We start from the raw sequence: 15,850 nt of genomic DNA, 5'->3' as shown, positions 1-15,850 counted from the left end.
GTATCATCTGATCATTCATTATTTACATAGATGCAACATATCTGTCCATCTCCAAAACAGTAAAAGCAATGACAAAGATCATTTGTAACAATCACTGCCCCAAAAGACGTTACTTATAGCATGTAAAAAAGGGGTTCGATATAGTTACCAAGTGGTGTCTGAATCATGTAGCCAAGTGATGATTCTTCTACCCCATATAGGTCAATGTAATGAAAACAGGTCCGTGAATATATGAAAAGTTACAAAAAAAAAAAGTAACCATGATTATAACTTTAAAAGTTGATTGGTATAGTCACTGTGAGTGATAAACAAGAACCTTAGAAGAAAAGTAAAAAACGGATTGTTTCATAATAGACCTTTCATTGGTTGAAAATTCATGTTGGTAAATGTCAAACTATTATTCTAGACGAAACTATTTGTTTATGTGAATCTGGTTTCTACATATACATATTTACCTGACAAACAACTATTTTACAAACTATTTTCAACAAGAAAAAAAAGTTCAACAAAAAAAAAAAATTTAGGTGACAAACTATTCTCTTTTAGATTTAAATTTCTTTGGTTTCCAACAACTATTTTACCACTATGTAAGAGTGTAAAGATGGGTTCAAATCTTACCCTAAAAGCTAAGGGTAAGGAGATGTCATAGATTTCTAATAAGTAATGACAAACCCTAAATTGATGTTGAATTAAGTGACTTGGACACTTTGATGGTGGTGGTGGTAGTGGTAGTGGCGTGGGCATTCTAGGCCTACTTTAGTGTGGCACCACCTCTGCCTGCCCCCACTATAAAGTGAGTGTTTGTGGGGGGGGGGGGGGGGGGGGGGGGGGGTTGTGATCCTTTTCTCTTCTACTCGGCTTCCTTCTCAAGATATTGATGGGTAGACAGAGATCTATATAGAGAGGGATAGTTCATAGAGTGATAGAGAGAGAGAGAGAAGATAAAAAGGTAAGTGGAATGTGAGCTGCTTAAAGAGATTGCAATCTTCTCTTTTATAGTAAATGTATCTATCAATTCAAGTGTACATGCCCTATAAGCCAAACCCACTCCTCTCTTTCTCTCTCACACACACATTTGAACAACCTAAGAGTCATTAACCAACATATGATTAAGAGAGTGAGATGCTAAGATGTCTAATTCATGTACACATAGGGTTTTATGCCATAGTACAAAAGAATACCATATGTTATGCTAACCTATTTCTACATCCATCTTACACTCATAAACACATACAACTTCATACAACTTTGGTAATGTGAAAGAAGAAAAAAAAGGTACCAAAAGAAAAGTTTTCAAACACACACCCTAGTACAAAAGCTTTTTCTATTTTTCTAAAAATTGATCAAGTGGAAAAATTCATTTCCCCGTAAAGAAGGCAATAACACACACCCTAGTCGAAATGAAAGTATATCCCTAGGCTCAGGACCAGGAACAAAGTTTTGCTATAAGTTATAGATTCATGTCAACATTTATAGGGGAAGAAAAAACGGCAAGAAACCAAAGATCAAGGTGAAGCTTCCAAGGGGCAAGGGTTGTGGTGCTCCCGTTTACTTTCCTCTCTCTTTTATGTTATTTTCCCTTTCTTCTTTTTATCTCTTTGTGATTTAACGGTCTGTATTGAGTCACTTTTTTTTTTACTCTCACTTTCTTTTTGTGAAGTTATCCTTTTAAATTTGGTGAACTATGTGAAACAAGTGGAATCAAATGTTTGTTAATATTTCTATATTTTCTTTCAAAAAAAAAAATTTCTATATTTTGTGAAGCTAAAAATATATTTGAACTGAATTAAATATAATTTTCGTAATAATTGAAGTGTTGAAATTTTAACAAGATCAATGTAGTTCCACAATGTCAATTAGCCATTTATACCACTTTTTTTTTTGATGAAATCCATTTATACCACTTAACTTGACTATATTATTTTTCGAGACTACATATTTGAATATCCGTCTATATTTAATGTCAATCTCGTGTGTACCGCAAAATTCTTTGGGATTTTCTCTTTTTCATTTAAAATATGTTTCCAACAAAACTTGAAAAGATTTACTATTAAATTTTCTATGTCAACATATATAAAATTAGACAAGCAAACTGTCTACATCAACTTTGTCATCCACAACCTACTATATTAAAAAAGCAAATGTACTTATCCTAAATGGCCAAGGAATATAATTGGTTCTACCGAAATAATTGACTCTAAATACTTGTTCGACTTTACACACTAACCATTCGTATTCATGTCTTGTTTGGGTGATGTTTGAGAGATAAGAGGTTCATGAATTACTCTGACCTCTGAGTACCTAAATGGCCAAACAATTTTTTCTTTTTATATTGATAAGCGGAATGACCAAACAAATTTGATACGTGAAAGAAACAAGTACAAGAAGTTTACGTTTGAGAATCGACCGTACCATATCTCGATCAGACTCTCACTTGTTTAAAAAATTTTGTATTCGATCGAAACCAAACCAGAAACTTCAAGGCCACAAGTGCATCCGGTTCGACCAGAACTGATTCCCACCCCTAAGTAACCCCAAGCCGGAATTACATTGAAAGTAGATTAGTTACTTTAAGAGGAATTAAGGAAAATGAGGAATAATTAGTTTCCCTCTCATTAATTTTGTCTTGAATATACAATCCAAACGCAGCCTTAGGAGATGAAAGAGGGAGGGAGAGTAGGTAGGTGTGTATTCTGATTGGTAAACATTCATCCATAAAGCAATCCGTACAAGCAGCAAAATCTTACACACTCCCAGTAACCGTGTTTGCTTTTCCTTGGCTCTAAGCAAAAACTGCGCCCCTTTGACATTTGTACAAGTCAATCCCCCCATTCACCACCCAAAACCTACTAACCTAGTGAGAGACAAAATCCCACTCTCTCTCTCTCTCTTTCTCTCTCTAACTTTCTATCTATATATAAACAATAAAACCCAGTCTTGGGTTCTCTCATTTCTCACCACCTCTTTTCTCTTACCCTTTAGCAAAAGTCAGCGCCGTCCTCTGTCTCTTCATTCATTTCTCTCTCTCTCTACTCGTAATGGAAGATTGGGATTTACAGGCGGTGGTAAGAGGTTGCTACAACTCCACCACCACCACCACAACCAGTGCAGTTCCTTTTACTTCTGCTCCATTGGGTAGTTGTTTGAAACAAGAAGATCAGTTTCTCTCTCTACCAGATCTATATCAATCATCAAAAAGTGTTCTTGATGAATTTGAACAGCTTTATAAACCTTTTCCCCCTCATTCTCACAAATTAATCACTTCCCCTAAAACCTTATCGACATCAACAAGGGTATCTCCAGTTCTTACTGGTGGATTGCAATTTCAGCAAAAACAACTACAAAATTCCCAACAAAAACAGATCCAACAAGTTAAATCTCATCGTCCTCTTACTTGTTCAATCATTTCTCCTGCTACTACTACTACTACACAATCTCAAATATCTCGACCTAAAAAAAGGTAAGACTTGTTAACCAAATTTACAGATACCCAAGTCATTTCATCTCTCTGTTTTTTTCCAATTCTGAGATACCCATTTTTTTTAATCTATCATTTAAGTTCCATTTTTATTGATTTTGGAGTTAATTTAGAAATTTAATTGATACTCATGTTTGAATCTCTGCTAATTTTTTCCTTTTTCAGGAAGAACCAGCAAAAGAGGGTTGTTTGTCAAGTACCGGCAGAGGGTTTATCTTCAGATATGTGGGCTTGGCGTAAATATGGACAGAAACCCATCAAAGGTTCTCCCTATCCAAGGTGGGTCTTCTCTCTCTAGGGTTTTTGTTCATTTCTTCTTCATTTTCTCTCTCTAAAAATGGGTTTTCAAAAAAACAGGGGATATTACAGATGCAGTAGTTCAAAAGGTTGTTTAGCAAGAAAACAAGTTGAAAAAAGTCGATCAGATCCATCAATGTTCATAATTACTTATACATCTGAACATAATCATCCTGTTCCAACTCACCGGAACTCACTCGCCGGAAGTACTCGTCACAAATTTTCAACCTCACTGAAAGATACCACCATTAATGGAGGTGATGAAGAAGAAATTAGTACTAACAAACCCACATGTTCTTCTTCATCTTCTCAGAAATCAACAACAGATCTTTCCCCAACAACACCATTAATGACATCAATGATGAATGATGAAATTAAACAGGACAATCAAGAAGATGATGAACAAATGATTGATGAAGAAGATGAAGAAAATTGTGTTATCCCTCATGATTTGGTAATGGATGATGATTTCTTCATGGGTTTAGAAGAATTCACCGTTCATACCACTCCATCACCAAATGCTCCCGAGATTAACGTATCAGTCACAGCTGATTCAGTTTTGGAAGACTCTTTTACTGATCAGTTTCCGGCGAATTTTCCGACGAATTGGTATACTAACAATGCCACAACCGCCATTGGAGGAAGCTGATTACTCGAAAATTTCGGGCCTTGTTTTCTGAAAGAGAAACCTTTTTTGTCTGCCTAGAGAAATACTATTAGATAGTGGAGTAACTGTAGAGAGAGAGAGGGCGGAGGGGGAGGGAGAGAGAATCTCTCCACCACCACTACCAAATGACCCCTTGTTCTGTAAAGACCACCACCACCACCACTAACGACCCTTTTTAGAGAGAGAAAGTGATTCCTTGTCTCTGGTTTCACAAACGTGGACTTACTGTATGAAATTCTGTAAATGTCAAAAGTCAACACTTTAATTTCATTAATTGTTAATTATTTGCAACTTATTATGCTAGGATTAATAAAAGGTATGTTATATAGGCGTCCCACTTATTTCTGTAGGCGCCCCTTCTACCCATAAACCTCTCACAAATTTTGCATGTAGGAAGGCGCCAAAAGCATTGAAGTGGATGCCCTGTACCCCCATTAGCACATCAAGGTTGCTAACGACATAAAAAATAATCACAAAGGTTGCTTACTTTTTTTTTTTTTTTTTTTTGTGAAGCCAAGGGAATAGTTTCCACTCATAAGTGATAATATCACATTGTTTACATGGATGATAATACATTCTTATTTCTCTCATCTGACATTTTTAATCACTTAGTAAGTGATATCACTTGTAAGTAATATGGCGTTTGTTTTCTATCACTTCTAAGTGTTTGATTTTTGTTCTTATATTAATTCTAAATGTCATAAAAATGAGAAATTGTCTATTTTGACCTTAAATTATTTACATATCAGCATTTCATACTAGTTCATTATGCTCGCGAGTTTGGATACAAGAGAATTACGATTTATGAATGCTTTATGTTGAAAATATTAACCTCAAGTAATTAAAAATTATGAAGGAGAAAGAACTTACGTTTCATCATGGAGTTTGGGTGGTTCCGTGATTAATGAAGGAAGAGATGTGAAAATTTTTTAAGAAAAAAGCTTAGGTGAAGGATGAGTGAAGGAGGAAAAGGGTCATTGATAAAGTCATAAAAAGATTTTTTACTTATCAATTGTTTAAGATTTTCTTTTTAATTATAATTACATTGGTAATTATTATATTCGGTAGGGATAGAAATGTCTTTTTTACCACTTAGAAAGTAAGTGCAAAAAAATAAGCTCCAAGTTGGAGCTTACATTTTTGCACTTACTTTGACCCCACTTACAAGTGATATTCACTTATTAAGTGAAAAAACAAACGGTCTAAAATTGCCGGCCCGCACTTATTAAGTGAAAATCACTTAATAAGTGCAAAAATCAAACACCCTCTAAACCACCAATGAGTGGTTTACTTTTTCTTTTTCCTTTTTTTGTTTGAAGCCAAGGGAATAGTTTCCACTCATAAGTGATAATATCACATTGTTTACATGGATGATAATACATTCTTATTTTTCTCCTCGGAAAATTTCATGAGAGTTACATATCTTTAAATGCAAAGTGCCTCATGAAGAGAAAGAAATGGGACTAGACACAGACACAATACAAGACCCTAAAGGTCGAAAATAAAAGGATCCTAAAGATAACGGATGAAAAGACCCTAATGGTCTACAAAATCTATTATATAAAACAGAAGGGAAAACGATGACTGGGACAAACATCCTTTTTTAATATGGGATATTGTCTAGAGACCCTTCTCAAAATTTAAGATATAGTCCTTCGTAGAGATAAAGTTACCTATTTAAAGAACAATGACCGTTTCCTTCTTAGAAATAAAATAACTAATTTAAGAAATAAAGAAACAAAATAAATTTCAACGGTTGAAAAAAGAAATTAAAATCTATTTCTCTCTGAATAGAATAGTAATTAATTTAAGAGAAAAGAAACAAAAAAGTAATACAAAAAAAATAATAACTAATAAAAATTTCTCTCTCACTCTCTCAATAAAATATAACAATAAATTTCGTAACATTTGATTGATACAAGTGTCCGTTTGCCCTAGGACACAAGATATACAAGTTTCCTACCTTAAGTTATTATATTATAATAAGACTAGGGTATATCCCGTGCCCTAGGGCACGAACACTTGTATCAATCAAATGTTACGAAATATATTGTTATATTTTATTGAGAGAGAGAATTTTATTAGTTATTGTTATTTGTATTACTTTTTTGTTTCTTTTCTCTTAAATTAGTTATTATTCTATTGAGAGAGAGAGAAAAAAAATTCAATTTCTTTTTTTAACCCTTGAAATTTATTTTGTTTTTGTATTTCTTATATTAATTATTTTATTTTTAAGAAGGAATCGATTATTGTTTTTAAATAGGTAATTTTATTTCTACGAAGGACTATATTTTAAAAAAGTAATACAAAAAAAATAATAACTAATAAAAATTTTTCTCTCTCTCTCTCAATAAAATATAACAATAAATTTCGTAACATTTGATTGATACAAGTGTCCGTTTGCCCTAGGACACAAGATATACAAGTTTCCTACCGTAAGTTATTATATTATAATAAGACTAGGGTATATCCCGTGCCCTAGGGCACGAACACTTGTATCAATCAAATGTTACGAAATATATTGTTATATTTTATTGAGAGAGAGAATTTTATTAGTTATTGTTTTTTGTATTACTTTTTTGTTTCTTTTCTCTTAAATTAGTTATTATTCTATTGAGAGAGAAAAAAAAAATTCAATTTCTTTTTTTAACCCTTGAAATTTATTTTGTTTTTGTATTTCTTATATTAATTATTTTATTTTTAAGAAGGAATCGATTATTGTTTTTAAATAGGTAATTTTATTTCTACGAAGGACTATATTTTAAATTTTGAGAAGGGCTTCTAGACAATATCCTTTATTAAAAAAGGATGTTTGTCCCAGTCATCCTTTAAAGTGTTGTGGGTTTTGCCCTAGGGTACATCCCGTGCCCTAGGGCACGGACACTTGTATCAAGCAAATGTTACGAAATTTATTGTTATATTTTATTGAGAGAGAGACTTTATTAGTTATTATTTTTTGTATTATTTTTTCTCTTAAATTAGTTATTATTTTATTGAGAGAGAGAGGTTTTAATTTTTTTTAACCCTTAAAATTTATTTTGTTTCTTTTTTTCTTAAATTAGTTATTTTATTTCTAAGAAGGAAAGGATTATTGTTTTTTAAATAGGTAACTTTATTTCTATGAAGGACTATATTTTAAATTTTGGGAGGGACTCCTAAACAATATACATAATTAAATAAGGATGTTTGTCCCAGTCATCGTTTTCCCTTCTATTTTATATAATAGACTAGGCATAAACCCCGCCCTACGGGCGGGGAAATGCCCTTTACGTTACATGAAAAAATAAACATGTTATTAGATTATTTAGTTTTTTTTACATTTGGTATTCTCTTATTGTAGTTTTAATTTTTTAGATTGATACTCTTTAAAGATAAGTGTGGTATTCTAGAGGTATACGATCTATCATAAGTTATATAAGTTTATGAGCTTACAAAATAATTTTTGGTTTTGCCGTTTTTAAGTTTATTTAGAGTCTATTCTTTTAATAAAAACATATTAAATTCTGAAAGAAACACGAAAAAATTTGTAATAATAATAATTTACTCCAGCAGATGAACTCGTTGAGAATCTATGAAAAAAAAAGAATAGACTGTTTTTTATCTTTAGTGAGAGGAAGGGGGGGGGGGACACAAGAATTTATAATACAGTACACCATTACATTTAGATTCGCCCTGAAAATCTACTTTTTTCTTTCAACAAGATAAATTATGGGTTTGCTTCAAGTTCAAATTCTTTTGTTTTAATTGTCTACTTGTATTTTGTGCAATTATCTCTTTCTTGTCTCTCATAGTTTCTCACTGAAGAAATTGAAGTGTCCACATTGTTTTTCCTTTTTTGTTGAAGAAGTGTCCACATTGTTTACTATTACATTTATTAGTCTTATGTTTTGTGTGGCATAACTCTTTAATTATTCATTCTGGTTACCCATTTTCCCTCGTTAGATTGATTTTCTCTCTCAATGTTATGTTTGTTGTTTCTCAACCTTTATCCGATTAGTTTTTTTGTGTTTGTAGGTTTAAGTTGCGATTTTCTCTAGAAATTGATTTCAATTGCTCAACAGTAAATTCACTACATTCAAACTATCTGTTTATTCAAATCCATTAAAGATGCAGACAACAATATTGACCATTCATTTTATGAGTTCAAATGCTCAACAATAGAAAGTATCCTCAATTAATTTGTTTATGCAAAAAAAATTATTTCAGAAAATTATGTTGCGACTAAATATGCCAACATTACAGATTGCCTGCATAATTTTCTGGGTCAATTATAACAATCTGGGTATACACTATCACAGTGAATGGTTAATACAATTGATCCGATTGTTGAGGTTTGTACTGGATAAAAGAACAAGTATAATAACAATTGGAAACAAAACGAGATCTCGAATGAATTTCAAAGATATAAAGTCATTCTTATTAAACATAAAAATGAGTCCACTTCTTACCGTCCATATCATAAGTTGAAACCAATGCTCTAAACAATTTCTAGAATCAACCTAAAGTTAAACTTCTTAAGGAAATTGAATTAGTTGAAAGAGAAATTCCACTAAGAATTTTGACGTAATGTGAACTTACGGAGATAACATAGCGCTACCCAAATGTAATGAACTTACTTAAATTCAATGTCGTAATATAGCTCTTGCAGGCTAAGAGCCAGACATTATATTTCTGTGCCAAACTGTAAAAGCAGAATATCGACTTAACCCCTTCCTTTTTCACCAGACGAATATAATTTTTTTAATTCCTTTACGATGTTTCTTCTTTATAAAAACAAAAGAGAGAGTACAGAACTATAGCCACAAATCAGATAACATCTTCAACAACATTCGCATGTCCATCTCATACCATGCTAAATATTTATGTACTTCCGTAATTAATTATGGAAGTACCCCTAGAAGATGGTGCAACAACTATGTCGCCTACATCCATCCTCTGTGAATGGTTGAGGTTGGCACAAAACTCCCTATATTGAATAGACCCTCAATACTCTAATACACAATAATACGCTATTGGTATAATAATAATCACGAAGTGTCCAATAATCTATAATCACATAAATATAAAAAAGATGTCGTAAACGGTAGATAAAGCAATTACCTTTGCATAGGATTGTCATGTTATATATCTTTAATTGTATGCACAGTCACAAAAGAATCGTTGGTTGAAATTGATTAGGGTTAGGTTATAAGGTTATAAGCTCCACAATTGTTTTTAAGATATACATAAATAATTAGAAATACATATTTGATTCAATCACATGACCGAGACAATTGTTTCTAGTATCTTTGTTTCTGAAGTTGATTAGTTTCAGTCCTTTGCTCCACTTTAGAAGAGGTTGGTTGCTGAATACATAATGAAGTTCATCATCGATGTAACAACATGTATCAAATTAATACACAAATGCTAAATAGTGATGTTACAAATTTAGAGACAGTGTAAATTACCTTTAAAGATGGGGTCGAAAGATGGAGACTAATCCATTCCACTTTGAAAGAAAAAGTGAGAGTAAAAAATTCAAAGGCACACCCAACATATAGAGTTTAATTAGTGCGAAACTGAATGATAATCTTTAGGAAACCACATATCACATATCCGTCTGCTTCGCTACCTGGACAACTCTAGATGTGATTGCTTGATTTCAAAATTCTGATAACAAATAGAAACTAAGTTAGGAACTTAAGACAGAGAAATAAACCAGGAAGTCATTGTATAAGAAATTCGAAGGAAGAAAAAATACCTAGTGCGGGAAGAGTTGAAGTGATGTTTATTGAGTTCAAATTGCTGGAATTGGGTGTTATTTTCGATTATGATTTATGTTTATTGAGAAATAATTCAGGAAGATATAGTCTTCACTTGTACTTTTTTTTTTCAAGAATTCCATATGGAAACACCATTCCATGAGGAAAAAAAAAGAAGTTCAAAATCTTCACCATAATGTCAATGTTCGTTCAAAATCTTTCTACTCCTCTAAAGGAACCTTCGCAATTCAAGACACCTTCGCCCTCGCCTATATTATGAGTTTGATCATCCAATCACATGCAAAATACCTGGTTCTTCGTAAGAAGATGGGAAACTGTTAATTGCAATTGCAAATTATGAAAAAAATAATGATACGCACAGGCAATAATTTAGAAAAACTTTCGTTCCTAAATTTGATACTTGTTTTGAAGAGATTTGCATATTCTTCAGAAAACTTAGTTGAAATGCTAATCAGTTTATTTCAAAATCAAGATTATAAGTTTCTCCGATAACACATTGACAAACAAAATTAAATAATAATGATGCTCACCAAAAAAATAAATACATAGCGCATTATAAGAGATAAAGCGAAGATTTCAATTAATTGACATCCCACTTACAGATAAGAGGTTACTTGCGATGTCTTCATGGTAAAGGAGCCACCTTATGAACCGGTATTGGCTTATTGCCCTTTGTGGAATCATCCCATCTTCTTCATCGTCAACGAACTTCAATAAGTAGCTACAAAACACAAGTTAGACTATAAAACTATCTTATTTTAGTTTGGAAAGAAAAATTATAAAAATATTTTTGATATTTATTCAAGATCTAAAATGAGATTGCTTTAAGAAGAGAAAATAAAGAAATGATGAAATTCAACATTCCAATATGCAAGGTTGTATGGAAAGGTTCATGATTGAAGGAGTGAAGCGACTCACTCTTCGTGCTTCTTCTGAAAAATCAGATACATTTTGGAGTGTCACAACAAAATAATGCAATGATGTATACACTTTGGTTGTGGATATGCCGAGCATTACTTTGTAAATATTTTAGTTTCGGTTAAGGAGTATTCAGATATATGTATATTCCCTATAATGAGGATTACCTGCGATTGCTTTGCTTATAGGAGAGCTATCGGGGTAGAGCACAAAAACATGAGTGTCAGTTCGGAAAATCCGACGTCACAAAGATCATTTCGCTTTAGACAAGAAACAATATGCGAAAATGTTGTGTTGTGTGGCCTTAAATTAGAAACCAATGAACCATAATCTAAAACATGTATGATGTACTTAAACTGAAAAAATAAGATGGAATAAATTGGCATCGCTTTGTTCGAAATAAGCACCAACCCAAATCATCTAGTTTTTTTGTCAAAAACTATAATTTTGCAGAATAAGTTGATGATTTATTTAAAACCAGGGAGAAAGAACATAACCAAAAATGCGATTTTTTTTCATGGAACGGTAAAGAAAATTTGCTAATTTGATAGCAGAGGACTTACTGTTTTGATTTTGTACCATAAAGAATTACTTTTACGATAAACCACTCATCTTTGTCAGCATCATCAGGTGTGACCTTAGTTGATACCTGAGAATTATTTGACGAAGACGGAGAAATACATTCATCAAAAAACAATTTTGGTATTCAACAAAAAAAACGAAAATGAGTTCCTAATATTGGACAATAATACACTACGAAAATCAAAACATGTTCACCTATCAATTTAGTAGCAGCAACTTCTAGGTGGGTTTGTATAGAAGAACTTGGGGATGTCTTTTGAATTTTGATATCTAAACAATTACCCTATTAGAACTTAGGGGATGCCTTTTGAATTTTATACCTTCCCTTACAACACATATTTTGATCGACATGAACATTCAGTTTTAGTAGTGTCAAACCAGATCAGGCAAAAATCACTTAATTAAACGATATATTATAGCTTCGAAAATGGAGTACCTGTCTTTTGTGGTTGTTTTGCATTTAGTTTAGTTTTATCTAGAATATCCACTTGAACCATCAATGTGTTTGAAAGACTGATACAAAAGTACAACTTCGTTAAAGGTGAGAAAGATTAAAGAGTCTAGTGGAAGCATAATGCCTCGAATACCTCTATGCATTCTCCAAAAGCTCATTTTCTTCTCTAAATACTGAGGGAGGGCTTCAAAATCATAATAATTCTTTTCTGTTGTACTGCACTTTCTTTGTATTATTAATTATACAAACTATTTATATTACAAATTTGATCCAAAAACAAATTTATACTATTACCTATATTCGATGATTTTGTTCCAATAGAGAAACTATACAAGTTTACATATATAAATTCTATGAATATGTTTTATTAAAGATTTGTTCATTGAATACACCAGATGCAAATCTATTATATGCGCATATATATACAATACTACAGGCTTTATAAATTAAGAGTAAAAAGGGGAAATAAGTACCTTGAGTTAGAGGATTGATCGACTCCAACCTAAGTTGTAGAACAGAAATATAAACAAACTTAAAGGAAAACAGGAAATAGGATATTGTGTCATGAATACGATATTCTGTGATGAAGATGGTAACAGGAAGAGATGATATTCTGAAGTATTTTTAAATAAACTGAAATGAGAACAAACTCGTAAAAGCCAGACCCGTGAAGTAAAATTTTGCACTATATGTAACTAAACAAAGAAATGTACCTCTATATAGCTGCCAAAAATCTATATTACAAAACTTTTTTCATGCTTTCAAAAACAGTAGCTACTTCATCACTTTTAATTTCATTTCCCTGGAGATCATCACTAGTTAATTCAGTGTGCTCAAAACATAACTACATAAGTCTATGAAAGAGAATTCCAAAGAAATCACAAGCAAATACATTTACTAACTAATAATTTTCATGGTAGATTAGTGTTGTTAAGCTTCTAAATTTGGATTTCAGCACGGCCATAAAAGAGTATAGCAGTAAAGGTAATAAGGAAACAAAATTTCAGAAAATTAAAATACAATTGTGTGAGGAATTTTCACAAATAGGTTGTGTGAGAAATATGAAAATACCCTGGATTATTAATGGGTGATAGTCTTCAGTCAATAATAACAATTTCAGCTTTGCAAGGACATAAAGATTAGGAGAAAACTTCGTAGAATTGTAATGAAATAAAAAAACTAAGGGATTAGTAAGTTCATAGAATTGAAACGGAAAAACTTTACAGAGACTGAAACATATACATTAAAAAAACGACATCAATGATCAAACTTTACCTTCTTACGTAAATCGTGCAATAAAGTAAATGGGTGTGTCCATGTTTGATTCGACAACACAATGTTGAACAATTCCCTAATAGCAACCTTGTCCAGATTTGTACCTAACTCATCTGAAAATTTAAAAAAGATAACAAAAGGATAGTGACATTAACAAAAAATAGCAATTCCCTAATACCCATATGAGAGTAAACGAAGAAAGATAAATCATGAATCAATCACTTAAAATCAATCAAACTAACATGTTTCTAACCCACAATTGTGATTTTGGAACTACAATTATAACACTTAAAATCAATCAAACTAACATGTTTCAATTTCACTAATTGTTGATGCAAATAATTTTTTCCTCCTTATTTTGATAAATTTCTTATAAGATAAACAAAAACAATTATAGAAGTCAGAAAAAATTTAAAGGGAATAAGAAAACAGTTGACTTCATACCTCTATGAAACATTCTCTCAAACAGTTTGTGTGTAGATAAAGTTTAGTGGTCAAAATCCAATTAACATGTAGAATTTTGATACCTTTTTTTTTTTTTTTGTTGAGAGAGAATTTTGATACCTTGAGACATAAATTCAAGTTGAAGAACCGTTCTTTCAAGTTGAAGAACCGTTCTTTCTCCTGGGAAATGAGAAAAAACACTTATGAGTTTGTTTGCAATAATCAAATCTTTGACATATTATAAATTCTCAATATATCTTCCCTCTTCGTGTAACCAAAATTTCAAAATCTCCCATAAATCACGACTACAATTATTAGTTGTAACGGCAAACAATGAAATCAAATAAACATAAAAATTAAACAAATTAGATTCAAATAAAAAAAGATTAATAAAAAAAAACTCTCTAATTTGAACTACAAATTAAGGAATTCTAAGATTATTTGATTGAGCCCTTAAGAGTTTGATTTTTAATCCAAACCAAATCGACTCCTACTTTAGGGAATGTTAGAAACTATATGAAAAATCAGCCCCATAAAAACTGAAAACAATAACTCACTAAAATCTATGATTTCGTTTGGATATTCAATTGCATAAATAACACAAAAAAAATCTACAACAGAAAAAACAATTTGACCTTGAAATTATGAGATAAAAGACAATCTTACCTTCAATTTTAGAAGACATGAGACAGAAGAAATGGAGAGAGAACGAGTGAGGATGATGATAAGTTGTGTATTGCATAATAAAGAGAAGAATAAAGTTGTAGAGGGAAAGGGAAAAGGGAGGGTCTGACGTTATGAAATAATTAAAAATAGCAAGTGAAGGGACATTGAAGCATGAACGGACAGATTCAGTCTTGGAAAAGAAAATGGATGGCTGGATTTATTTTGTACAGTGGTTATCCTACTTGGCTGGAAAATGTATTAATTTTATCCTAGATATCTACGTGGACGTCCAGTCACCTTATTGTTGTCCTAGTCATATTTGATGTAATTATTGTGTCCTAGTCACAAGGATGTGTTTTGTATAATAGATATTATATTATATTTATAATAAAGGACAAACATATCATTTATTATTTATAATAAGATATTATATTTAAGGGTATTTTTCCAAAGGTAGTTATAGGATTTACTTAAAACTCAAGTTTGTTAGTATTAACTTTCAATCCCACGGTGGGCTAACTTCTATTAGTTTCCGATTCTCTTATTTTCTCCTTTCCTAAATCACTCATTTTATTGGCCAACTTTCATAAGTTTCAAATGCTCTTCTTATCTTCTTTCTTAAATCACTCATTTTTCTATAACTATATATACATAACCAAGAACAAATAATATTTAGATATCATCAATAACTATTTGGTTATCTATAATATTGTAATAATGGAACAATCATGAAAACATTTGGGAATGACTATTTCACTTCGGAGGAAAAAAAATCAGATTGAGACTCTTAAAAAATTGAATCGAATTAGTCCAATAACATTATTCGTGCCGAAGGCACGGGGTATATCTAGTAACATGAAAAAACACAAAGAACCACCGCCGCTGTCACCGAAAAATCGTCGCCGTCACCGGAAAATCGTATCCGTCACCGGAAAATTGTATCCGTCACCGTCGCCGGCAAAACCGCCACCATCACCGGAAAAACCGACGCCACCATAGAAAAAACGTCGACACTACGAGAAGCCACTCCGCCACCACACCCACCGTACAAAACACACCAAACCACCACCACCACCCTTAACCACAACCCATTTTTCTAGGCCCGAACTATTTTCGGATACAACACTATCTGAATTCGAAATCCGAAATTATTCGAACTATCCGATAAGGGTTCGATATTCGACGGATGGTAAAAAATGACTCCGAATCCGATATCCCAAATGCTATTCGAATATCGAATATTATCCGATCCGAAATTCTGAATTTTAAGCCATAACATTATAACACAATATTATCCGAAATTCCGA

At 32.0% G+C, this 15,850-nt stretch overlaps 2 protein-coding genes across 5 annotated transcripts; one reads left to right on the top strand and one right to left on the bottom strand.

Annotated features, from left to right (window-relative positions):
• The first annotated feature begins 2,887 nt into the window (after nt 1-2,887).
• On the top strand, nt 2,888-4,751 carry LOC147552732 (WRKY transcription factor 22-like). The gene is made up of 3 exons (XM_086672606.1): nt 2,888-3,460; nt 3,644-3,757; nt 3,836-4,751. Exons 1-3 carry the CDS (start codon nt 3,039-3,041, stop codon nt 4,422-4,424), a joined length of 1,125 nt encoding a protein of 374 aa, XP_086528732.1. The 5' UTR covers nt 2,888-3,038; the 3' UTR covers nt 4,425-4,751.
• A 4,787-nt stretch (nt 4,752-9,538) lies between these two features.
• On the bottom strand, nt 9,539-14,642 carry LOC147552731 (uncharacterized). 4 transcript variants are annotated; one of them, XM_086670645.1, is made up of 10 exons: nt 14,544-14,642; nt 13,998-14,057; nt 13,434-13,546; nt 12,872-12,960; nt 12,632-12,660; nt 11,686-11,771; nt 10,805-10,925; nt 10,183-10,492; nt 9,890-10,091; nt 9,539-9,787 (listed from the first exon to the last, which is right to left on the bottom strand). In XM_086670645.1, exons 1-4 carry the CDS (start codon nt 14,617-14,619, stop codon nt 12,898-12,900), a joined length of 312 nt encoding a protein of 103 aa, XP_086526771.1. In that variant the 5' UTR covers nt 14,620-14,642; the 3' UTR covers nt 9,539-9,787; nt 9,890-10,091; nt 10,183-10,492; nt 10,805-10,925; nt 11,686-11,771; nt 12,632-12,660; nt 12,872-12,897. The 4 variants fall into 4 exon arrangements, with proteins under 4 accessions (XP_086526771.1, XP_086526770.1, XP_086526773.1 ...); XM_086670644.1 differs by lacking the exon at nt 12,872-12,960; XM_086670647.1 differs by lacking the exons at nt 12,632-12,660; nt 12,872-12,960 and adding an exon at nt 12,141-12,217.
• Nucleotides 14,643-15,850: the final 1,208 nt, after the last annotated feature.

The sequence above is a fragment of the Eschscholzia californica genome, unplaced genomic scaffold, assembly GCF_041429995.1.
Source record: "Eschscholzia californica isolate CP2 unplaced genomic scaffold, dmEscCali1.0.p SCAF_3, whole genome shotgun sequence".
In the NCBI taxonomy this organism is placed as follows: Eukaryota; Viridiplantae; Streptophyta; class Magnoliopsida; order Ranunculales; family Papaveraceae; genus Eschscholzia; species Eschscholzia californica.
Note: the sequence above shows the minus strand (reverse complement) of the source record. Positions and strands in the feature narration are given on the sequence as shown.